The following is a 26,172-nucleotide window of genomic DNA, read 5'->3' on the forward strand; positions in this document are numbered from 1 at the left end:
GGAAGTTTGTTGGATCTCAAATTCTTTTTTTTTTAAACATCTTTATTGGAGTATAATTGCTTTACAATGGTATGTTAGTTTCTGCTGTATAACAAAGTGAATCAGCTATATGTGTACATATATCCCCGTATCTCCTCCCTCTTGCGTGTCCCTCCCACCCATCCCTATCCCACCCCTCTAGGTGGTCACAAAGCACCGAGCTGATCTCCCTGTGCTATGCAGCTGCTTCCCACTAGCTATCTGTTTTACACTTGGTAGTGTATATATGTCCATGCCACTCTCTCACTTCGTCCCAGCTTACCCTTCCCCCCTCCCCGTGTCCTCATCAAATTCTTAAACTTTATTCTATCCAAATATTTTTGCTAAGGCTTATTTAAACTGAATGTAGAATAATTAAATCCATGCAGATTTCCATTTAGTATATTTCAAAGCAAATGGAAGATATCCAATAATACAGGTATTTCTAAAAATCTGACTAATTTGGAGGTGAGGGGAATTAAATGTAGTGGGAGTTTGTTTTGTTTTGGTTTTGTTTTTTTTCTATTTCCAAATTGAACTCAAGTATAGTTCAGGTCAATTTTTTCCAAAAGAGTCATTTTCCTTAAATGACCTAGAAAATGATGTCAACTACAAAATTTGTCAGAGAAGGAAATGGAGTAAAAAAATACAAGTATTTTCAATATTTTAAAACCAAAGACTCTTTTGTAAGGACTATCTGTAAAGACCAGGTATAAATAAGTTAATTAGGGGGGAGAAGCCAGGAGGCATTTCAAAGCAAAGACTATGAAACATACAAGGAAAAAATAAGAGCTGTTATCTTTAATTTTTTTCTGAGGGTTACAGCCAAAAGCAGGACAAATAAGTGAACAAAGTGTATGATCTTTCAGATTTATTCAGCACTAAAAAATGTATAGCTTTTCATCTGGAAATGGCTGTCACTTATGACACTTCTCAGAGACTAAATTGTGAATACCTTAGGCAAAAGACTGGGTAGTGAAGCTAAACAATTACACTTTAGACAGCTTCGTTTTATCTCATTCCAAAAAGCATTATGTGGCCCACTTTCCAAAGACCATTGTTTTAAGACAGGAACATTCAATGTACAGATCTTGTACAGGATGCCAGAGGCCACCTACAGTACAAGGGCACTGGCTTTGCAGTCACACAGTTTGGGCACAGGTCTCAGCCCTGCAATATTTCCAAATATGCATTCTAATTATCCTGACTACTGACACACTTTAAAACATGGAGGGCTTCCCTGGTGATGCAGTGGTTAAGAATCCGCCTGCCAACGCAGGGGACATGGGTTCGAGCCCTGGTCCATGAAGATCCCACATGCCGCGGAGCAACTAAGCCTGTGCACCACAACTACTAAAGCCTGTGCACCTAGAGCCTGAGCTCTGCAACAAGCACTGCAATGCGAAGCCCACGCACCACAATGAAGAGCAGCCCCTGCTCACCACAACTAGAGAAAGCCCGCACACAGTAACGAAGACCCAACACAGGCAAAAATAAATAAATAAATAAATTAAAAAAACAAAACAAAAAACATGGAGATAGTAATAGTTCTTACACCTCATAGTAGTTCTATGAGGATTAAATGAAATAGTACATGTAAAATACATGGCACAGTGCCCAACATGTAAAATGGATCCCAAAATGCAATATATTATAAAATGAGCAGGTAGCTAATCAGAAGTAACCAGATAACCTGGGAGGTGGGGGCTCTGGAATCAGATCTGTCTTAATTAAGAGCACTAAGATAACTAACAAACTCATCTTTTATAGAACTCATCTACCCTGTACTGAAATAATTATTACTTATCTATACTTTTAGACAAAGAACCTTGGAAAAGATTGTAGCTTAATAATCCCAAAGGTGATGGGCATTAGAGTCACTTAGGTACTTCTTTAAATCCAAATTCCTCGTTCTACTCCAAATAGCCAGCATCTGAATTTCTAGGATGTGGCCCAAGCAAGTGTTTCCTTAAAAGCTCCCCAGGTGATTCTGATGGTGGCCAGGTCTGGAAATCACTGTGCTATAGAACCCAACACAGAAACTGGCACCGTAGGCAGGACTTCCTGACTGAACGAAGGGACAAATTGAAACACTAAAGGGTGATTCTTCTGGGGTCTAAAAAGTTAATCTCCTTTTCCAGAAAAATGAACTGAGACTATCTTTGAACATAGTCTTTTGGTGAGGTTAGCCAAAATAACCATTAGGAAACAGTTACATCCATTAGTGATCATGTACAGTACATACTAACACAATGAAACAGCTCCCTGTATTTCCCACCACATCCATCCTATGAAGCATCATACTGGACCTAGACAGTACCCTGCTTATGGGTAATGTTATCCAAGGGTTGACAGACTGAATGGAATGGAAAATGAGTAAGACTAGAGATTATGTAAAGGCAACACATTTGTAATACCTATATACTTCACCTTAAGTTTGAAGACTACTTAGCATTAGATGGTCAAGTCAGTTTTGAAACCAAAAAAAAAAAGCTAGTCACGTAATTTAAATATATACAATTATCAGATTTGCAGCTGTGGCAATCATCAACTGATTTCATGATAGTGATACCACTGGATGCCATTGCTTAGTAGAAATATTTTTCTTGGGCTTCCCAGGTGGCACAGTGGTTAAGAATCCACCTGCCAATGCAGGGGACAAGGGTTCGAGCCCTGGTCCACGAAGATCCCACATGCTACAGAGTAACTAAGCTCGTGCGCCACAACTACTGAGCCTGCGTTCTAGAGCCCGCGAGCCACAACTACTGAAGCCTGGGCGCCTAGAGCCTGTGCTCCTCAACGAGAAGCCGCGCCCCGCAACGAAGAGTAGCACCTGCTCGCCGCAACTAGAGAAAGCCTGCAGGCAGCAACGAAGACCCAACACAGCCAAAAATAATAAATAAATAAAAATAAATAAATTTATTTAAAAAAAAGAAATACTTTTCTTACCATCTAAATGGTAATGCTTTTTAAATCATTACACTGTTCATGACTATTTTGCTAAAAGGGCATAATTACAAACCTTTCCTTTGCAAATCTACTTCTCTGAAGTGTAGTAATATTTATTTTTATCCTCCCCCTTTGAAAAAAGAAAGTAAAGACTATTCTTTCCATTTCTATATCATTTATGATTTATTAATTTTACATTTTATATGTTTTAAAGCCGCTCTGAGAGGGGGAAAAAACAAACTTGGGCTCTCAGTAAGTTTAGTGTTAAAGGAGTGAGGTCTGGTTCAAAAAACACAGACCTCTACCATCATAAACAGCTCACCACAGAGACATCTGCCAAATGGCCTAACCCTCTCTAACAAATGGTCCAGGAATCAATGATTCATCTCTTCAAATATTTGCTTGCATTCAACCATAATACAGCTCAGTGACTTTAAGAATACTTTCTTTTCTCTGAAAATAAGACTTCAGGATTGTGCTGCCAAGACAGGAGAGGCTGGTTAAATGAATGACCATAGGAAGAAAAACCAAACTTTGGGCATAAAATTACTATTGCTGTCATCTTTACCTCATTGTTCCAAAACAGTGGATGCAGGACTTTTTTCCAATCCACCACTCAAAGGCTAAATTGTATAGCATGAACAATAACAATATATAATACACTGGAAATATTAATGATTTTCTCTCCTTAGAAAATGTTTTGGATTTTTCCCCTAAGACAGTGAATGCATTACAAGTGATAGCTTCTAGTGTTCACTATGCCCCTCGGACATTTTATTATGAAAAATTTCAAACATATAGCAAAGGTGAATTTTACAGTGAACACCTATATACCCAGCACCTAGATTCTACCATTTACATTTTACTATACTTGCTTTATCACATCTCTACACATCTCTATCCATCATCAATCCACCTATTTTTTTTGATGCATTTCAAAGGCATCAGTATACTTCCCCCTAAAATATTCAGTATGCATATCACTAACTGGACTTCAATATGTTTTGAGGTTACATTTATATGTAATGAAATGTACAGGTCTTAAGCATGTATGTGCTGAACTTTGTCTAGTGCGTATACCTGTATAACTCAAACCCTATCAAGATAGGGAAACTCACCCAGAAATATATTTGCTTTTAAAATATCCTGCAGGACGCCCCAATGACCACAATTTTCTTGTATTTAAATGGGGAAAACTTGGAGGGCAACAAGATTCTTTGGTAGCAAAGTAGATAAGAACGGTGTATTGTATATCAAGAGTACACTTGCCAGTTGAAACAGAAACCACCTAAAGACATTTTAACAAGAGCATTTTTTGTCTCTAGACTCTAAGGTATCTGATATTCAGGGGAAAGGGAAGTGAAAGATTGTGAAATATTTGGTTGGAACTTCACTTTTCCCCCAAAAGGAAAGGCAGCTCTGATAAGATATTTTTACATGTCGTCCAGGTGTCCAAAACTGTCTGCAGTGGCACTGGGCACTTGAGGTTTAAGTCACATAGAGTATTCTTACCCCTGCATTGTAACCTTCAAGTTGTCTGGGAAAAGCACTGAATGATTCTGATATTTCTCTTATGCACTGAGGTTGGTTTAAGAAAGTACATCTTTGAGGTAAAAGTAGATAATTTTTCTGGTTGAACTGTTAGAGGAGTATTTATGGCTAGGACAGAGTAAGGGATTTCCAGAAGCAAATAACAGTAAAAAAGAGAGGGAAAAAAAAAAAAGAGAGAAATGAATAATCCCTGTCTGGTCTCAAAGTTTGAAAAATTTGCCTTGGACCCAAAAAGGAAATGCTAAGAAAGAACTGAGGTAAGTGCTAATGATGGCTACCACACAGAGGAGAAAAACAAATGTAATACTCCATGCTGTTTGGGATTTTCACCTCCAGGAGACCAAACAACAGGAAATAATATAGATGTGTCATTCAAACACATACATGATTAACAAATCTGAAGGAAAAGGACTTTTCTGTTATAGGAAACTCTTTGCTATTAAGAAAAGCAAACAAAATGTGTAAACAGTATGAATAGCAACATTTTCCTTAATGAGATCCACTTAAAGTGGTGTCTGAAAACACTCAATTGCACTCTCAACTGTATACCTACCAGAACCTAACAGGTATTCAATAAGCATTTTAAGTGAGTTTATTCTAAAATCTGTAAAGGGGATATATGTATATGTATAACTGATTCAGTCTGTTATAAAGCAGAAACTAACACACCGTTGTAAAGCAATTATACTCCAATAAAAATGTTAAAAAAATCTGTAAAAAAATATTTATCTCTTTGAGAAGCTGAGACAACATCACTCAATAAATATGAATCTAATGCTTATATGCCAGGCACAGAGCAAAGATGAAAAAAGGTCCCTCGTGCTCTTCTTAAAGGGATGAAGGACAGACAACACAGAGTGCCCAACCCATAATATAGCACCTGCCACAGAAGCCCATGCATATAGTGTCAGGTTCACTAGGAGGAGGCCTCTCGCTCCCCCATTCTTCCAGTGGAAAAGGAACTTAGTAACATTCAAGTATCTCCACAGGAGCAAGTTTTTAGGTGACTGTATAAATCAGCATTAGCAAAAGAGGAATGAAGGATTTATATTTGCACTGCAACACATTCATGTCTTAAATAAGCCAAAATATTGTTGGTACAAATATCCCTGACCACACAGTGAAAGGTTAACTGAAAGTCCATAAATTAAATTGCTAAAGATGAAGCTAACAGTAACTCTAATGAAAAATAAAGAGGAAACACGATGAAAAACCGAGATCAATTTGAGACAATACTGATGATGCATCCCAAATAAGCATCATCCCTTCCTGAATATTGTAGGAATCCCCATTCTGCATATGACATGTAAGAAGCTTTGCATTGGTGCCAAGTTTCCCATGACAGTACTTCCTGGAAGAAAAAGGTATTAGAGATAACAGTAAACTCAAATGTTGTGCCAGTTTTAGTTTATGAATATTATGTTTTAGTAATCCTCAATAATTTACTTGGCAGGTTATTAATAAGTAGCCTTTAGGCATAGGTAGGTATGAACAACTATGAAGCAATAAGAATTGAAAAAAAGGAGAGGGGCCAGGTAGGAGCCATACTTTGAGAATCATTGCATTAAAGGAGCACAGATGAGGAAACTTAATTCTTCAGGAGGTAGAAGGGGTAAGAAAAAAAAACTAACACTGAAACATTAAGCTGAGGTAATAATAAACCTGCCAAGTAAGGTATTTCAAAACCTTCTACTTGATGTATATATACATACATGAAATTATGCTTGGAAACTATAATTTCAAGCAATAAGAAAGCTACATACAGGGTTCATTCCTTAACAAACTTAAGGAGTGCATCAATCCTTTGCTGTCTCAAGTGCATTCTTAGTTTTCAAAAGCTTAGGGAGGGAGAAAGGGGAATATTCTCTAAGAGCTTATCACTATTTATTAGATAACTTTATCTCATTTAGCCTTGTATATATCATAGTTATCTACAGTTAAACATGCTTTTACATACTGAACCAGCAAGCATTCCCTTTTGGAATGGACACTGAGTAAAATATAACAAATACGTACCTTTTTCTAATCATAAAGGTTGGCAAGAAAACTATATCAAAAGCCAACTTATTGAACAGATAAACCAAAGGGCACATATTCACTTTTTTGCATTCCTAAAAGTTGTGAAAGTCTCCTCCTAAGCTGGTGGCCCAAGTTATGGCATTTATTACTTCATAACTGTTCTGTTCTTTAATTTTCTAACTTGCATACCAGGAAAAAACTATCCAAATTCAATGGTAAATGCCTTGAAAAATGCCCAAATATTTGAAGAGAAGCTAAATAGATACTTTACTACCCACCCTTCCCCGGCCATAACTCTTTTGAAATAGATTACCGTTGTTCTACCGTGGTTCCTGTCTGTGATGCCTAATGACTTTTCACTTACTTTTGCAACCCTGTGACGGTCACATCCTACTTTACAAGAATCCCACCACAAACCAGAAAATTTCCAATTTAAAGTAGCGTAATAGTGAGACTTCCCTGGTGGTGCAGTGGTTAAGAATCCACCTGCGGATGCAGGGGACACAGGTTCGATCCCTGGTCCGGGAAGATCCCACATGCCGCGGAGCAACTAAGCCTGCGTGCCACAACTACTGAGCCTGTGCTCTAGAGCCCGTGTGCCACAACTACTGAAGCCCGCGTGCCTAGAGCCTGTGCTCCACAGCAAGAGAAGCCACCTCAATGAGAAGCCCACACCCTGCAACAAAGAGTAGCCCCGCTTGCCGCAATTAAGAGAGAAAAGACTGCACGCAGCAACGAAAACCCAACAACAGCCAAAAAAAATATATTAATTTAAAAAAACAGTAGCGTGATAGTGATTACCATCTCAAGAATTCCTAATAATTTTCAAACTATATGGGTACTAGATTGTCCAAGAGAGTTGTATTTTAAAGAATTCAAAATGACTTCTCATTTCATTATAACAAATTACTTCATGATTAGGAAAAGCATAGGCAATTCCTGATAGACTGAATTAAGCTCATGAGTTGAAACAGACTGTAATAAATTCACTTTAGGAACACACAATGATTTTTTTTTTATTATACTCTTGCCAAAACATACTTCAAAGTTGTTGTTTTCCCCTATTCACTACAGAATAACATACTACTACATAAAATGCTAAGTTTTTATTTTCTCTTGATTCTTGGCCAATTTACTAACTGGAAAGTTATTTTGCTGACAAAGCAGAAAAAGTCCACATAGAGTATGCTGGAACACTTCCTACAGTCAATAACGTAAAAATAATCATGGAGCACAGAAATAATGAAAACAGCAAAAGCAGGACACAGACCTTAAGCAGTAGATCTGGACGACATGTACCCTGGGAACCAGAAAGCTCACAAAATCACCACAGTGATTTTTTCAAAAAAGACTCATGGAACATAAGATTAGAAAAACAGGAAGTTCAAGTCGGCTTTTTGTTTTTAAAAAAAAACTTCAAAAATCACAAATTACTAAATATTTGTTAAACCAGCTCTAACAAATGCAACTAAACAAAAATTAGGAAAATGTCAGACATGGGCACAGTACGTATACCCTCACAGAGGGAGCTACAAGGCAAGATGGCACCCCAGGAAATGCAAACTATATATGGTGAAAAGTAGAAAAAACCACTGTGGAAGAGAAATATAAAAGCAATAGCTAATGCGCCTCATAATCTATAGTTTGGGGCTACTACAGGAAGGCATAGTATTCATGGAAAAAAGAGGAGGTCTCATTTATAAAATCACAACTGAGGGAGGAAACATGATATTCACTACCTGTAGACATCCAAAGGCCACAAATACATATATATGGGGAAAGGGGAGGTAGTTTACAATATTGAGATCAAATTACCTACAAGAAAATTTCAGCTGTCAGAAAAAAAAACTCCCGAAGGAAAAGATTATATCATAGGGCTATCTTCTGCCAGTACCATCAGAAGTTCAAAGTAAATTAAAACTCTGGGAGCAAAACTGGAAATCCCTCTACCCCCATCTAAGCAGGGGTTGAAATCATGGGTTTAAAATTATATGACCTACAAAGCTGTAAACCTTGAAGCTTTCGGTACAATATGACTTCCAGCACTCCATAGGTGATCAACAAGTGTATTAAATGCTAATCCCTTACATCTACATACTGCTTTACAGTTTAGAAAGTGCCTTCACTTTCATTTCTCAACAGCAACCCCTTCGATGGTAGAGTCACAATACTTTACTTCCACACAGCTTGTAGTCTGTAAAGTACTTTCACACACTGTGTTATTTTACAGAAGAGACCCAAGGAGGTTAAGGAGGAGGAGATGGTAGGTAAGGGGCCTGGACAACCAAGGGACTCTATTCAGTCAGTTAAATAGACACTTCTAACCTTTAGAAGTTCAAAGTACAACACTCCAGGGGGAGCAACCTCATTCAGACAGCTATACAGGATAGAACGCCAGAGTCTCAGTGGACTATTTCTGCCTCTACCTCCGCCCCCCAAAGACAGGGAAACTGAGGTAGCAGGTAGAACAAAAGCCTGATCTAGAGTCACGCAGGGCGTGTTGGTGGGACAGACTTCTCCCACTCCATCTGCACTATACCCAGAAGCGGCTGAATCCTGTGTTTGAGAGGAAAACGCTTGCCATTCCCGCTTCCCTCTCACTATTCCCCACCCAGGCTTTCCTATGGATGGGGGTCTTCTCTTCCCGGAATCGCGCAGCAAATCCCCTCTCTCCAGGCCCTTACCCATTTGTCACATGGGGCCTCCGAGGTAGAACCCGCTAGCTCTGGCTCCCAACTCCTAGCCTCTCTCTCTGAGGCGTCTCTTGACCCTAAGGCACGTCTAAGCTTCCCCGGCTATGGTCTACCTCCCACTCGTGCCACCTAAACCTCAAACTCCACAAAAGGAAACCCTCCCCAAGCGTCCTCCCACCTACCTCCTCCACCCTGGGCACCCCTGAGGAGCACTCCTAAATATCAGCAGCCTCCCAGGAGCTACCTGCTTCTCACCTGGGCCCCTTTAGCCGCGGCCTCCTCAGAAAGGCGATCCCCAACAACCTCCTCGGTCAAGAACCCCCTAAAGGGGGAACACCCTCTTCCAGAAACCTCTCCGAGCGTCTTCAGCACGGGCCTCGCTGGAGGACCTCTGGGCTGTTTCCTGGGCTCTGCCCAACGCCACCCCCTCCCAGGCCCCTTCTCGGAACCTCCCCCGGCCCCAGTCCGGTCTCTCCGCCGCAGACTCGGGCGGCTGTTCCCCTCCCTCACGGACGTCTCCAGCCCTGGGATTCCCCCCGCTCCGCGTCCCCAGGGGCTTCCCGGAGCAGCGTGACTGGGCTGCGGCACTGACTTTCTCCAGCTCCCGGGCCCACCCGAGGGAGGAGGCGGCGGCGGCGACGGCGCAACTCCTTTGTGACAGGTCCGAGAGAGCGGTAAAGATGGACGCGAGGCCAAGGCGCTGCCATTACGTGCTGGGCCCACCCCCGCTTCGTACCGCCCAGGCCCTCCCTCAGTCCCCTAGGAAACGCCCCTTCCTCGGTGGCAATCCCTCTTCCTGAAAGCCAATCAGCTTTCAGGTAACACGTCACGTGACATCGCCACTCGGCCCGCCCCCCTGGAGGGAGCTGGCCAATCCCCTTGCTGACGTGTGAATGGCCCAATCAAGTCTCTCCCGCTAGCTTTCTAAGGACCGGATTTCCATCTGTCTCCTGCGGAGGAGGAGAGGTGCGGATTGGGTTACGCTGCCGGAAGGGGGGCGGAGCTCTGTTGTGGCGGTGAGGAAAAGGAAGCTCGGCGGGGTCGAAAGAAATATAAAAGCAAAGGCTATTTTCGTTCTTTCTTTCTGTTTTTACTTTCTTTCTGTTTTTACTTTCTTTCTGTTTCTTTTTCCTGAAGAGCGAGCGGCCCTTGCGGTGGCGTTTTGGGGTGGGCGCCGCCGAGGTGAGGGGGTCTCGCCTCCCGCACGCTGGTAGGTGAGTGCGGCCTGGGCCCTGGCCAGGCAGCGAGACCTGGGCTCCGGCTTCCTCGCTCCGGAGGTGAGGGGCTGCGTTTGATGGGAGGTTTAGGGCCAGGTCTGCCCTCAGTCCGCTCTCTCGCCCAGTGTTCTGAGTAACCGGGGACTGGGGCTTGCGGGGCCCAGCCTGAGGGAAGCCGAGGGAGCCCGCGAGAATGCTTTCAGGTCCTGTGGAGGAGGATGCCGACCCTTTCAAGGGGTCCTGGGACTTTGGGCCTCTAGACGGCTCCCCTCTACCTTTTCTGTCAGGTGGGGCCACCCAGGCTCCAGGTGAGGAGCGGGCTCTATCCCAAACGTCTTGGAACGGCTCCAGGCTACTCGGGAGATGTGGGGGGTGCCTGGTTGGAAATGATTGAGTCACAGAATTAGTGCAGGAGGAGAAACATTTATTATGTACCATGTACCAGTAGATGTGCTCAGTGCATTTTCTTCTAATGGAAAACAAACCGGTGTGCTCATTTTGCAGAAAACTTAGGAAACTAAGACCGCGCGGGTTGAAGCGTCTTGTTTGAGAGTTGCTGGCCCAGGTGAATGTCAGTGCGCATGGCGGGAAAGGGGGAGTGCGCGTTCAGAGCACTGGTTCTTAAACTAGTAGAAAACAAGAGCTTCTGCGGCCCTTTTAAAATGCATATTCTCGGACCCCACCCTAGATAGTCGGACTGGGGTGTTGGGTGGGACCCAGGAAGCCAAGTGCGGGTCTGGTGGTCAGAATTCCCAATGACCTATTGTGTACCAGCTGTTGGGTAAGATTTGTTGATAATTCATTCAGCTGTGTGCCTTATTGCTTTGTTAACAAGGACCCCGTTAAATGGTTTGGAAGGCACTGCTTTTGAAACACTTGAGAGGAATTAGTGTGTAGGCCCCTTTTTGATAACAAGCAATTGAGCTGAGGTAAAGGCAGCTTGTACAGTCTTTCAAATAGAGCTCGAGGTTAACAATTTGTAAGGGTCTGAAAGCAGAGGCTACCCAATTATCTTTCTCACCTGAGGTCTTGGTGCCTCAGGTGAGAAATTCTTCGTGGTTGTAAGAAAGGAAGAATTCTGTCAATACCATTTACTTGGTTAATAGTGTTTAGCTTCTAAGAATCTTGCTGTTTTGGTTAGAATCAAGCTGCTGCTTCAGAAATTGAAAACCACGTATCTGGTAAATGAAGTAATTTAAGTGCATGGTTTAGCCATAGACTCAGTTGTGTGTAATTATGTCTTCGTGGCAGCTAAATTAAACAATTTCAGTGTGCTCACTGTTGATCACCTTTTGTACATGCTTTGTCTTAATTCTCAAATATGATCTGTGTCACTTTTTACTATAGGATGTGTTTTACAGATTATTTTGTCCTTGTCTTTGGTTTTCTGCATTTTCATTATGATGTATGCAACTATGGATTTGTTTTTGTTCAGTTTGGTGTTTATTACACTTACTAATTTGTGGATTGGTGTCTTTCATTAGTTCTGTAAAATTCTCAGCCATTTTATATTCATGTATTGCTTCTGCCCCGTTGTTTATCTTCCTTCTTTATTGATTTAACATAGACCTTTTCACTCTCTTCTTTATGCCTCTTTTTTTATTTTTCTATACTATATTCTGGATAATTTCTTCTTTATTAATTCTTTCATAGGTTACTTCTAACCTGTTATTAAACTCATCTGTTGCAATCTTAAATTCAGTTATTGCATGTTTTAGTTACTGAAGTTTTATTTTTTTTTTTCTTTTCAAATGTGCCATGCCACTGTCTTACAGTTTCTTATTCTCTGCTATTAATTTTGAGGCTTGGTTTTTATTTCTTTAAACATGGTAAGCATAGTTGTTTTGTAATCTATATGTGTTAATTCCTTTGGGAATGTGAATTTCCTTTGAGTCTGTTTCTGTTACCCATTATTCTTGCTTTTTTTCTTACCAGTTCACCTTTACCTTCATGGTGTAGTTCTTTGGGGTACCAGATTAAGATGGAGAAAGAGGTGGTTGGTTATCAGACTCTGCACACCCTGGGTGGGCTCCCTGCTTTTGAGTTTTGCTTCGCAAGGGCACCAAAACAGTAACTTTCAATTTTCAAGATCAGAGAAATCCTTGGGATGAAAACCAGTTTGAATATTGGACTTAATCTGGTTTTCACCTTGTCTTGGGTTTTTGGCCAAGTTCTTTACCATCTTGTTAGCTTTTCTATTTGTTTAAAAATTATTTTAAAAAATTCTTCCAGTTTTACTAATCATAGAGGTAGGGGATTGGTCTCAATTACCTAGCCCACTATTTCTGGAAATGAAGGCCCCCTTTGATTTTGATTTTAGTGTGTGAAATATGTCATTTCAGGCAAACTTGAGTTAATGATTATTTTTCTTAATATATGTAAAACTTCCACCACTTTTCACTGTGCAGTGTCATAGCTGCAAAATTAAGCTTCCCCTGTGCTTTTTTCCTAGTCTTCCTTATCTAACTTCCATTCTCTGAGAGCATTTAACCTCATTCTATACTTCCTTAAATTGCTCATGTACCAACCTTCTCTCTTTTATTGAGTGCAAGTTCCTCACTTGCTAAAAAGTAGTGCCAGTTTACTACCTAGCACTGTGCCTTGCACATAATAGGTTCCCTGTAAAGATTTAGTTCAAAAATACAGCTGAAGGAGTTAGTGGGCCTTGTATGATTGGTGTAATGTAAAACCTTTTTTTTTCTTTTTTAAATTTGGCCTTAGGAGATACATAAAGCCTGGAGGGTGGGGGTGGGAAGGAGTATGATTTAGTGCGGGTTAGGTTCCAGAGTTAGCCCAGATCGTAAAATAGTGTGTAATCAAAGCTATCCTTGAAAAACTTTTAGGGAGGCACCATGTTGGATGTAGGTATACCAGTGCAGCAAAATTCCAGCATGGCCAGATTTTCCTCCGGCTTTGAAACAGATGCTGTTTTTCTTCCTTTGAGTCCCAGATGAAGTAGTTGGTTTGCATTTAGGAATCACAATGTGTAAAAAAAATATAACTAATACTAGAATCACACGTAGTGAGGGAAGTGTTTACACTCTGAGAGGCACACATGAATTGCGGAGCTGAGAATCAGCTAAGGGAACCAATATTTAAGTTCTCTCTTTTTTTCTTCCAGTGGATATAGATGAATTCAGGGTAAATGCACATATGATATTTTGTTCTTGTGCTGTGGAAAGATAAATGTATATTTAGGTTTTTTTTTTAACTTTTAACTTCATGTGTTTTTTAGATGCCTAGACAACCAGAAGTTTACTTCAAATTGCTCTTTATAGTAAACATTCTAAATATGAATTACACTGCTTATGGTGTACCCTCATTTTGAGATTCTTTTGTCTCCTTTGCTAGTGGAGTAGGTTAAATAAGCCTCAGTGTTAGAAGAGTGACTAAGGATTACTTTGTCTAATAATAAGTGCTGACAAAGTGTTCTCTGTTAGTAGTTGTCATTCTCTGAAGTTTTATTTATTTATTTATTTATTTTTGGCTGAGTTGGGTCTTCGTTGCTGCCTGTGGGCTTTCTCTAGTTGCCGTGAGTGGGGGCTACTCTTGGTTGCGGTGCGCGGGCTTCTCATTGCTGTGGCTTCTCTGGTTGCAGAGCACGGGTTTTAGGCACGCGGGCTTCAGTAGTTGTGGCATGTGGGCTTAGTTGCTCCGTGGCATGTGGGATCTTCCCAGACCAGGGATAGAACCGTGTCCCCTGCCTTGGCAGGCGGATTCTTAACCACTGCGCCACCAGGGAAGTCCCTGAAGTTTTATAATACAGGGAAAGTTGGCTTGATCTAAACTGCTGTAGCTTGGTAGAAGTGTCTCCTGGCCAGAAAGCAGTCTTTATTTGGAATATTTTTGAGTTTGCCAGATGGCAAATTCCTTTTAGTTGCTGTCATGCATTTTGAAATCCCGTGTGACTTGAACATCAGGATAAAAATGTTGGAAGAGGAGTACTTAAATATATTTACTGACAGAAAGAAAGTGGATAGGCCTATCGTTTTTGCTCCCCAAAGGGAAGCCTTAGAACACTGTAACACAGAGATCTGATCCTCCCTGGTGTATTTTTACACGTACAGTGTATCTAATGTTAGAAATTAGGAGGGTATGGTGGCTAGTGATGTAAACACTTAGGTAGTCTGCCATCACAAAATTCAGTTCCATAGGAAACCAGATCTCATTAATTTGTATCATGGCACGAGCTAAATGGAATAATTTTCAGGTCAGCAATGGCAATTATTTTGGGAGCAGCAATGTAAGTTTTGTTTTTTAAAACTTGTATAGCATGGTATGTATGAGTCCATTCTGTCCCACCAACCTGGAAATTAAATACTACAGTCTCCAGTACAAATACAGTAGTGCAGTGTTTAACATTTACTTCAGCTTGAAATATAAGAACTTTGTTTCTTTGGCTGTCAAGCAAATTTGAAAACTCTTTGCATCAGTTTGAAACTTTTAAGTTGGGACAAAGTGATTTTGGCATGGTTTTGGTTTTCCATGAATTCCCTATTTGAAGAACTTAAATAATCCTTTTAAAAATAATGTAATGTTTAATTTGATAATTAAACTTGAGTCGCCATGCAGAAAAGCTATGTGGGTAAAGGAAAGTTGGCAGCATTTATTCTTTCTAAAATTAAACACAGTAAGGACAAAATAAGCATTCTCAATGTAAATCCTCTTCATCCCTAAATGAATTTTTATAATTAGATCCCCGGACCCCTGGGCTTTTGTTTGTTTGTGTTTTGTTTTAAATTATTTTAGCAAACAAAAGAGGAAAATAAGAGACTTGTGAAAATTTAGATAGGCTGTAGGAATTTGAAATAGACACTTTAATTTCTGGTTTCTCTGTCTACTTCCAGAAGAAGGTAAGTTGTGGGTACTCATCACCTTTCTAATGCAGAATAAACAGTCAGTGAATGTTGGACTCTTCAGAGAAAAATGCTTTGTGTGGGAAATATTTATTGCTTAGTGTGAGAGCATTTTTTTAGTCAGTTGAAATTAAAGGAAAGTAGCAAGAGTTGTTTTTTTTCCAAAAATAAATTATTTATTTATTTTTGGCTGCGTTGGGTCGTCATCGCTGCGCACGGGCTTTCTGTAGTTGCAACGAGCAGGGGCTACTCTTCCTTGCGGTGCACGGGCTTCTCATTGTGGTGGCTTCTCTTGTTGAGGAGCACGGGCTCTAGGCACACGGGCTTCAGTAGTTGTGGCACGTGGGCTCAGTAGTTGTGGCTCGTGGGCTCTAGAGTGCAGGCTCAGTAGTTGTGGTGTATGGACTTAGTTGCTCCGTGGCATGTGGGATCTTCCCAGATAAGGGCCCAAACCCATGTCCCCTGCATCGGCAGGCAGATTCTTAACCACTGCACCACCAGGGAAGTCCCACAAGAGTTATTCTTAAAGAAGACGTCAGTTATCTAATATAGTAACGTGATGTAATCTTTGGTCTTGTGTTTCCTATTGCACAAGTTGTATAGTGTTTGAATAGAATTCCCTATGGGACAAAGACGCTTTGGTGAATATTTGTTTAATGACTACCATTTTCTATAATTTACATTGGACAGTATCTAAGAATATTCATGTGAGAGCATTCCTCCCTGCTCAAATTCTTCAAATCCTCTCCATGGTTGGTTTATTCAATAAGTATGTCTTTATATTTCATGTATGGCAGACACTGTGCTAATAAGCACTGTGAGTAAAAAGAGCTGTTGGAATAGTCATAAATGGTAAAACACAATGGGTAAGTGCTATAGTAGAGTAATAAACAGCTGGAATAGGGGCCAGAGGAGAAACAGGGAGACTAATGGAATGCTCTTGCAGTAGTTTATGCAAGATGAGGCCCTGCAAAGAAGAGATTAGAAAGGAAAGGACTCTTAAAGGAGAGGATGAATTAGAAAGAGATCATTATGAGGTAGAAATAACAGAACTTAGAGACTGGTGGCATGTAAGGGAAAAAGGAAAAAGGAGTCTAGATATATGCCCAGGTTTTCAGCCTGGGAAACTTGATTGATCCATATTTGTGCCCTTCATTACTGCCTCCTACCTGTACTGTTCTCTTTGGTAATTCATTACATACACTATTGGTATTAACTAGTGCAAGAGTACTAACTCTTAAAGTTTATTTTCTTTATCACCCCATAGAATTTGGCACAGTGCTGGACACAGTTCAGCATTCAGCACAATGTTGAGTTTATTTAAATTGAATTAATAATAAAACAGTAAAAGAGAGAACCACAGTAAAGGGGAAATATAGAATTACCAAATATGTATACATGTACATTTTCCCTAATTTCTGTTGTGGTCCCTTTCCCACTTCACATATCATGGTTGTTTATGTCACTGATTTATTTCTCCTGCACTCCTTGAGTGCAGACAGTATTTCTCTCACTCCCATAACCAGAGCTTAGCATAGCACTTTGTAGTAATGGCAAACCTTTCAAAGCATTTTTAAGCAGGTGCCAAACACTGTGCTAAGTGCTTTACATGAATTCTCTTGTTATCCTCACAAAAGCTTTATAAGTTGTGCAGTACTATTTTAATCCCCATTGGTGAGTGCAATCTGTGGATTGGGAAACTAAGGCTCAGAGGAATTAAGTGACTTGTCCAGGATCATACAACTTGTAAGTGGCAGAACCGAGGTCTCTTGATCTCAGAGTCTATAGTCTTCATCATTACCTGTATCATTACCTCTTGTAAGGAGACTGCAACAGAAGGTATTTGTTATATATTGGTTGAATTAGATTAGGTTGTAGTGAAAGGTGTCTTGAAGTTAAGCTGACTTCTTGGCAATATTTATTGACAGTGAAGTTTTGAATTCTGAAAAGACAATATTTCTGGAGAAGAAATATTCTGAATATTATCCAGAATACTCAGGAGTATGACCACTTATTCATGAATATTTTCTGTACTTTAACCTCTCCTAATATAAAAATTAATTAGCCAGAGGGCCACTGGTGGCATTGAAGGCAAGAAGGGAACAACAGTAGTTGAAGTGCCAGGAAATGAGGACCTACAGAAGATGTGCAAATTGAAGAAAGAGACGGATAAAGCAGTCTGTGGTTTAGTCTTGGCCCTTTTAAACTCACAGAAATTTATTATAATTAGGTGTGTCCATCTAGTTTTATTTTGGGAATGAGGGAATGTCAGGATTATATTAGCTTTAAAGAATAGAGTTTTGGACTTCCCTGGTGGCGCAGTGGTTAAGAACCCGCCTGCCAATGCAGGGGACACCGGTTTGAGCCCTGGTCTGGGAAGATCCCACATGCCACGGAGCAGCTAAGCCTGTGCGCCACAACTATTGAGCCTGTGCTCTGGAGCCCACAAGCTACTAACTAACTAAATAAATTTATTTAAAAAACAAAATAAAGAACAGATTTTTTACAAGTGTTGATTAGTTTTTACTGTGTGAGTGTTTTCTCAGGAAGTCAACCCTTTGAGAGAAGTAGAGTTTCTCTGTCAAATTCTAAATCCATTGTCTTTAAATTTCCTTTTTTTGGTGTGTTTCTGCCTTGTTTTCATTTTCATTAGCCAACGGTGATCCTTGATTTTGTCCTTATTTATGAAAGATGGGGAAATAGCACAGGCTAAACTCTTTGGGTAGAAATTGAATTCTAACACTTTTTAAAAAAATCTCTTTATTTATTTATTTATTGGCTGCGTTGGGTCTTTGTTGCTGTGCGCAGGCTTTCTCTAGTTGCGGTGAGTAGGGGCTACTCTTCGTTGAGGTGCGCGGGCTTCTCATTGCAGTGGCTTCTCTTGTTGTAGAGCACGGGCTCTAGGCGTGCGGACTTCAGTAGTTGTGGCATTTGGGCTCAGTAGTTATGGCACACGGACTTAGTTGCTCCATGGCATGTGGGATCTTCCGGAACCAGGGATCGGACCCGTGTCCCCTGCCTTGGCAGGCGGATTCTTAACCACTGCGCCACCAGGGAAGTCCCGAATTCTAACACTTTTGAGAAAAAGATTGATGAAAAGGAGAGTAAGAATGTCTTGGAATCCCATAAATTTGTCTTTTCCCAAAAGTAATTGATAAATGTTGGGAAGATTCTTATTTTTCTAGAGTTTCCATTTCAAATCCAAACCCTTGTTTATATGTATCCTAAAGGCTTGTTTACATGTATCCTAAAGGCTCTGTCCCTTGAGTTTCAGGGATCTTTGTTAAAGTTAAGTGAACGTAGGTTCTTCTTTTTCCAAAAAGTCAACAGGCTATGAAAATTAAATGGTTTTACTTCCTTAATTTTACATTATAAGAATAATCTTAAGAGTGTGAATTCTTATTTAGATTGAAGCATGTAAGATTCTAGGTTTTTATTTTGGCCTTTTAGAAGAGTTCTTTCAGTATTAATATTTTCATTTTTTAAGTGTAACGAGAGTGAAGAGATGCATTTAATGGCATACCAGTTGCGTTACCATATCCTAAAATTTATTTACCAGGTTTAAATCATATGCAATTCGTTAAGTTCACTGCTTTGAGACACTTTTTTCTCTATTTTATAAGATTAAAGGAACTAGAAATGTTTGACTTAGAAAAGCGACAAATTAGGAGGAAAATGGGAGTTGTCTTCAAACAACTGCAGCATTGTCATGTTGAAAAAGGGATTTGGCTCCTTTTGTGTAGTCCCAGTGGATTGAACCTGTGTGTGGAATTTATAGGGAGACAGATTTCAGTTCAGTTTAAGGAAGAACTATCCTACCAGTCAGATCTGCTCAGAGAGTCAGCTGCCTGGAAGGGAGTACAGTTTTAAAGTATGGGTTGGATGAAAATCTCCTGGGTATGGATGGTGGGTTCTGCTGTCAGATGGAGAATTGTTTGAGGTGGACTATAAGGACCCATTGCACTCTGAATTATTTACCAGGAAATAAGGGTGAGAGGACAGCCAATTTAGGGTGAGAAAGGAGAGCTACAGCTAAGAGAGGGGACATTGAGGACCCAATATGTCTCTCCCATCCATTAGAGCTCTACATAGTTGATGTTTCCTCTGCCAGAGAGATTTAAGAAAATGTTGGCTCTTGTTCCATAAGAGGTCATTATGCAGAACTTGAGGAATTTTTGGCATGGTCACAGAGACAGAACAATTCTGTCTGTAATGCTAAATCAAATGCTAAGTAATGCTAAATCAAAAGTGTCCAGGTTGTGGGCTTTAGGTGGGAACAACAGCTTCTGTCAATTGATTTGGTTTTCTTTCTAGTAAATTTAAAAATTTTCTCTTTGTTTCGTTGAACTAAACTTCAACAGTAGGATTTAGGCGGAGACTATTCTTTTGTTCTGCATGTTTGGATTTATTTTCTCAGTTTCCATTTTCGTCTTTACTAGAGAAAAATGTTTCATGAACATTCTCAGCACTGGAATTTGATGTAGGAAGAAAGCTGAAATTGACATGTCCTTCTTCTCAAGGAGGATCCCTGGTTTCTGGGAAGGGGTATGGTGAAGTGGGTAAGAGTATGAATTTTTGCTCTCAGGCCTGGATTTGATTCTCAGCTCCACCATTCACCACCTTTATCACCTTAGACAAGTGACCTAACTTCTCTGGGCCTAAAGTGCGTTGAGGTCATTGTGGGAATGAGAAAAAAGAAGGATGGAGGATAGAATCTTAAGTGGGGCAGATTTGGAGTTTACAGGGAGGAAGGTCAGGAATCGATGAAAGAGGAGTCATTTTAGTAGAGTACAGAGGACATGGAACCTGAAGTGGGGAGATCTGGGTTCTTCTAGTCTTACTTTCTCCACTTGTGGTCTGTGTGCCTCTAGGCATATCACTTCTCTGCTGAACGGACTAGACTCATCTCTAAGGCTCCTTGAATATCCGAGTTTCTCCTTTTGGAATCTACTTGGAAATAAAAACAGGTGAATCAAGGTGGTGTAATATCCCTGAAACAGGAATTTCGAGAAGGAACAATGTCAGGGTGCCCAGGAGGCCAATTTGTCTATATTAGAGGGACAGAGACAAATCTGGAATGTAAGATTTACTGTGGCATATCATGAGAATTATTCCAGGTCCTCTGCTGAGTTTGTAGATAACATAGATGTTGATAAAACTACTTGATACATTAGGAAAATGTAATCATGTGCTTTCATCAATGACCTGTAAATTAAACTGCTTGAGGATTTCTCAATTCAAGGTTGAAAGGAGTTTTGAGGTAGTCTATTGCTGGGGGAGACAGAGCTCAATCTTCTTGTTTCTCTTTAGAATTTTAATTGCAGTTCTCACTCGAAATGGTTTTTTGTTTTTTGGTTTTTTTTGTAGACTGATTGTTCCATTATGGATGGAGGGGATGATGGTAACCTTGTTATCAAAAAGAGGTTTGTGTCTGAGGCAGAATTAGATGAACGGCGCAAAAGGAGGCAAGAAGAATGGGAGAAAGTTCGAAAACCTGAAGATCCAGAAGGTATAGAGGCTTGTACACCTTTAATCCTTACAACCCTGCAAAGTGGGTATTAATGTCTTCGCTTTAGAGTAGAGAAAATGAGGCTCAAGGGAGCTATGTAAGGCCTCCATAGCTGGGAGCAGAACCAGGGTCCTCACATCTTTGCCCTTTCCACTCTGCGACACTGTCTTCCAGGAGATTCTGCTAGTCTATTCCATCTATTCAGGTGGATCCAGGATCTGAACAGCTGAGAATGCTGCTACCATGCAGGGTTTGGGTGGATCCCTCATCCAGTTAACTGTCTCAAGCCATGGGCCCTATTAACATTGATAGTTGGCTTTGAGAACTGCTGGCCCCTCTCTGAGGTCCAAAGGGAAGCTGTGGACTTTGTACTATTTTTGTGTTATCTTTGCCCTCAGATCATGCAGAGACTTGACTTTATCTTTAAAATCCTTTGTGATTCCAAAATAATATGAAAGGATTCTAAAGTATGTATTTTTCCCCTCCCTTTCTTTCAGAATGCCCAGAGGAGGTTTATGACCCTCGGTCTCTATATGAAAAGCTGCAGGAACAGAAAGATAGGAAGCAGCAGGAGTATGAAGAACAGTTCAAATTCAGTAAGCTTCAGAAAACACAGTGTCCAAGGGACTCTGCAGGGCCTTTTTGGTGCACTTTTGCCCTGTGAACACTTTTACTAACCAGCCATGAAATTGTCTTGATTATCTTTAGATAAAATTGTCTGTAGATGCTCATTTGGTGGAAAAGAGACAACTTTCTACCATCTAGACCACATTGAACATTTTTGTTTAGAACTCAAGATACCCATTTTAATTTATGCTAATATCTAGTAATGGGAGAGATGCCTTGATTTTATGTCATGTTATCTATCCAAAAGCTTTGGTGTTTACAAATTCTTTCTTCTAATCCCCTGAAGTATCTGCTATTTATTTAAAAATAGGACAAGGAAAATTCTTATTTGACTATATTTTTCCTTTAGCCTGTTAAGTGTTCCTTGTTTAATTATTTCCTCAGAAAACATGGTAAGAGGCTTAGACGAAGATGAGACCAACTTCCTTGATGAGGTTTCTCGGCAGCAGGAACTAATAGAAAAGCAGCGAAGAGAAGAAGAACTGAAAGAACTGAAGGAATACAGAATATCCTTTGTACTTTGTTAGGAATGTATAAGGTGTCAGTTTCTCATCAACATCTATGCATTTTAGTTTCTTCATAAGTAGAATGAGGGTCTTCTGCCTGGTGATCTCTAGTTCCCTTTCAACACTGATGTTCCTAGGACCCTGAATAACTGGTAGTGATATGTAGAGTTATGTTGCGTGCAGGAATCTCTTGCAATCAAAAGTCCAGATCCTTTAGGATTAACTAAAGGCCTAAATCCTAATAGTCAGTACCAGGTTATTCTTGCCTTGTGATATTAGACTCTGAAACAGGTGGACGATGCAGTGAACCTCATCCAGGGGAGAAACTGGCTTCTACGTTTTAAAAGGAAATGTTTAGCAGCCCTCCTGTGTCCTTAGTAAGACCTTCCCTACAGATACAGCCTGGTTTGTCCCCATAGGTGGGTAGAGAAAGCATCCAAGAGAACTTTGCTTTGGTTCACTATTGCCTTTTTGGCATCCACTTGAATGTCTTAATAGACATACCAAATGTAACTTGGCTGAATCAGAATTCTCAATTCCGTGCCTCATTACCCCGACCCTCATCACACCACCTCCCTCCCCACCCCCCCCAACTCCTAATCTCTTCTTTTTCTGGTCTTCCCAATCTCAGTAATGGTACTCCTATACCCCCAGGTGCCTGGGCCAAAAACTACCTCCAAAATGTACTCCAAATCCTGCATTTCTTGCTTTCTCTGCTGCCACTGCAGTCGTCGTAGACCTTCTCTGGGCTACTGTGACCATCTAATTGTCTCTGCTTCTGCTCTCCTCCCCCACAATCCATTCTCTAGACAATAGTCTGGGGAACTTTTGAAAACATACGTGGGATCATATCACTTTCTTGTTTGAAACACTAGTGGCTTCCTGTTGCATTTAGTCTTAAGTCTACATTCTTTACCAGGTCCTACAAGGCTCTGCATGATTTCGGCCAACCCACCACCCTGTTGTATCTTGAACTACTCTTCCTCCTGTTTACTATACTCCAGCCTACTGGCCTGCCTTATGTTCCTCTCATACTGAGCTCTGTGAGGCATTTGCTATTTCTTCAGCCTGGAATGCTCTGCTCTCAGAGTTTACAAGGCTGGCATTTCATGACACTTGGGTCTCAGCTCCATTACTCATAGAGCACCCCATCTAAAATTGTACCCACCCCCATCACTGACTATAATGTCATTTTTTTTTTTGCGGTACGCGGGCCTCTCACTGTTGTGGCCTCTCCCGTTGCGGAGCACAGGCTCCGGATGCACAGGCTCAGCGGCCATGGCTCATGGGCCCAGCCGCTCCGCGGCATGTGGGATCTTCCCGGACCGGGACACGAACCCGTGTCCCCTGCATTGGCAGGCGGACTCTCAACCACTGCGCCACCAGGGAAGCCCTATAATGTCATTTTTTTAATGGTCTCTGTCACTACCTGAAAATCTTAATTTATATGCTTACTGGTTTGTGTTGTTCTTTATTGCTGGAATATAAAGTAAGCTCCATAAGAACAAGGACTTGATCACCACTGAATTCTCCAGTGCATGGCATATAATAAGTTCTTAGTATATATGTGAATATATTAATGGATGACTCATAGGAGAGGTTAAAAGGGCCACCTTAGCTTTTTCCTTCTGTGAGAAAGCTAATTTGAGTATTTCATGCTTGTATGTTGAATAACCTCACTAGTGTGACTGAGCAGGCTTTACCTCTAAGATTGATAATATGACTGTGTGTATGTGCTAATTGGTATTTGTTGCAGAGAGTGTGCAGTAGGTTCCATTAAAAAGTTATGTAGGAAAAAATGTGGACAGATTCCCAGGGATTTGGTTTAAGACAAATTTGGTTTAAGGTGACTGACGGTGATCGAGATAAGGTGGCAGCGCGGTGCCGCAAAACCTGCTCTGAACTGGTAGCGAAAGACCTGGCTTCAAGTCCCAGTTCTTCTAGTGGAATTCTGGTATAACACTAAGTAAGATAGGAGTTGATGGAAAGTCACACCTCCATCCCAACTGTAGGATTGAGCTTGATTTTTCTGAAGCTTCCCTCCCGAACTCTGTTCCGTGGTGACCCCAGGATGATATTATGCATTGATATATCTGAGATGGGCAGATATATGTATTGCATTGTTTCAGGCACCTGGCTTTTTCCTCTAAAGAAAAATATATTAATTACACTCTCATTTGAATTATGTCTTGTTTCATGTGCTTAATTTGGTAGGCAAGCAAATAAGACAGAGTGTCTCCCAAAGCAGCATTTTGGAGAGTATTGTTGGTGTGGTATGAGTGTGAGAGGCCTTTCGGTTTTCAATTCAAAGAGAAGAATGAACAGGGCAGCCATGAGGCAAAAGATACTTTTCTGTCCTGGTAACATTACAGCACAATATTGAAGAGGCTTCAGGGGTATTAGCTTTTTTTATGTATGTATATAAATTTATTTTGTTTATTTTTATCTTTGGCTGTGTTGGGTCTTCGTTGCTGTGCGCGGGCTTTCTCTAGTTGCAGAGAGTGGGGGCTTCTCATCGCCATGGCTTCTCTTGTTGCGGAGCACGGGCTCTAGGTGCGCAGGCTCAGTAGTTGTGGCGCACGGGCTTAGTTGCTTCGCGGCATGTGGGATCTTCCCGGACCAGAACTCGAATCCATGTCCCCTGCATTGGCAGGCGGATTCTTAACCACTGAGCCACCAGGGAAGCCCAGGGTATTGGTTTTTATTGGAAACTTGGAACGTTCTGACTGTCTAGAAAAACTGAAGCAAAGCAAGCCTTCCAACCCACTGACGTGCTAATCCCAAGCATGCATGTAGCCAGAGTCATGTTGAAATAGGAGTTGAAGGATTAGACATTTGTTTATTGAAGCTCTAAATCAGGAGCTGGTTCTTGGCTTTGCTTGGTTGCTATAAAATGATACATTTTGTAATGTGATACTTGTGAATACGAATAAGCTATGGTTTGTGCCAGTACAAACAACAGAACTCTTGTTTCTTTCAGGTTAGAGCAGTATTTATTAATATTATGTGTGTTGTAAAACAATGTGATTTTTAAAAAATGCTCATCTAATGCATTCTATGAGGTTTTTGAGATGTGTTTGTGTATTTAAAGCATTTTAGGGGGAGAGGGACTCAGGGGAAAAAAGGGCTTATGCTTTGGATATGGATCAAAAATATAACTACCACTTCCCTTCCTGCCCACCAAAAAAGAAGAGGTTGAGGGCTTTTCTTCACTTCAAAAGAATAGAAAGTTAAGTGTTGGTTTTTGTCTTTGTCTTGGTATTATAAATGTGTGGTTTTGTTATATTTTTTCCATTTTTGTTTTATTTTTCAATATTTAATATTAATTTTCTTTGAGAGTTTCTATCCTTTAGTGATAGAGTTGTAGGTTACAATCACAGCATGCTCATTGTTTTTGGTATTCTGTACTAGAAAGATGAAATTTCTGTTTCTTTCATTTTTATTCTAAAAAATGAACATTTAGTATTAACATTATCAGTTTCCATGATGACCTTAAAAACATTAAATTGATGAAACTCAGAATAGTACTGAGCATTATGCATAATCTGTATTGAATATTAAAAATGTTTAAGATAGGGCTTCCCTGGTGGCGCAGTGGTTGAGAGTCCGCCTGCCGATGCAGGGGACACGGGTTCGTGCCCCGGTCTGGGAAGATCCCACATGCCGCAGAGCGGCTAGGCCCGTGAGCCATGGCCACTGAGCCTGCGCGTCCGGAGCCTGTGCTCTGCAACGGGAGAGGCCACAACAGTGAGAGGCCCGCATACCGCAAAAAAAAAAAAAAAAAAAAAAAATGTTTAAGATAACTGGTGCCCATAAGAATCGAGTTAGTGTCTGAAGAGTGATCAGAATTAGAATTTCCTAATTTCTGGTACCCAATTTCTCCATTATTCAAAGATACAGGAATAGCTTAGACCATATACCCCTACCCCCACCCCTTTGGGCTGATAATACATACTTAGATATCTTGGGCACTAGATGTCACTATTGTTCCAGCAAGGCATTACTGCATCTTAAGATGTTCCAATACATGTTTCAGTACTTATCTGTTGATTGATATGTTGTGGGAGAGCATGAAAAGGAAGGAGGGGAGGGGATTGGTGGAGAGAACAAAAGAAACTGGCAAAGCTTGAGGGCCAGAGATTGACATCAAGCATGAAAAAAGTATGTTACAAGTGAACTGGTTGCTTTATGCTTTTAAAACAACTTTTCATCCTGTGTTGTGTTGCA

General features: G+C 40.7%; 2 protein-coding genes across 11 annotated transcripts in view; one reads left to right on the top strand and one right to left on the bottom strand.

Annotated features, from left to right (window-relative positions):
* The window catches only part of RSPRY1 (ring finger and SPRY domain containing 1), a 46,684-nt gene extending 36,709 nt beyond the window's left edge, over nucleotides 1–9,975 (bottom strand). Inside the window, exon 1 of one of the 2 annotated variants that reach the window (XM_004264920.3) lies at nucleotides 9,823–9,975. The gene's annotated coding sequence lies outside the window, so the exon portion shown is untranslated. Of the gene's footprint in view, nucleotides 1–9,485 lie in introns of both variants that reach the window. The other variant, XM_033418999.2, reaches the window with a different exon arrangement.
* Nucleotides 9,976–10,209: 234 nt separating this feature from the next.
* Nucleotides 10,210–26,172, top strand: part of PSME3IP1 (proteasome activator subunit 3 interacting protein 1) — a 41,588-nt gene continuing 25,625 nt past the window's right edge. Inside the window, exons 1-5 of one of the 9 annotated variants that reach the window (XM_049703801.1) lie at nucleotides 10,210–10,444; nucleotides 19,743–19,862; nucleotides 20,671–20,812; nucleotides 21,310–21,408; nucleotides 21,824–21,945. In XM_049703801.1, coding sequence (XP_049559758.1) covers nucleotides 19,851–19,862; nucleotides 20,671–20,812; nucleotides 21,310–21,408; nucleotides 21,824–21,945 — 375 coding nt within the window. In that variant the 5' untranslated portion in view covers nucleotides 10,210–10,444; nucleotides 19,743–19,850. Of the gene's footprint in view, nucleotides 10,508–10,951; nucleotides 11,013–19,742; nucleotides 19,863–20,174; nucleotides 20,271–20,670; nucleotides 20,813–21,309; nucleotides 21,409–21,823; nucleotides 21,946–26,172 lie in introns of those variants that run through there. The other 8 variants (XM_033418996.2, XM_033418993.2, XM_033418994.2 and 5 more) reach the window with 8 other exon arrangements.

Source organism: Orcinus orca, chromosome 20 (assembly GCF_937001465.1).
Source record: "Orcinus orca chromosome 20, mOrcOrc1.1, whole genome shotgun sequence".
NCBI classification, from domain to species: domain Eukaryota; kingdom Metazoa; phylum Chordata; class Mammalia; order Artiodactyla; family Delphinidae; genus Orcinus; species Orcinus orca.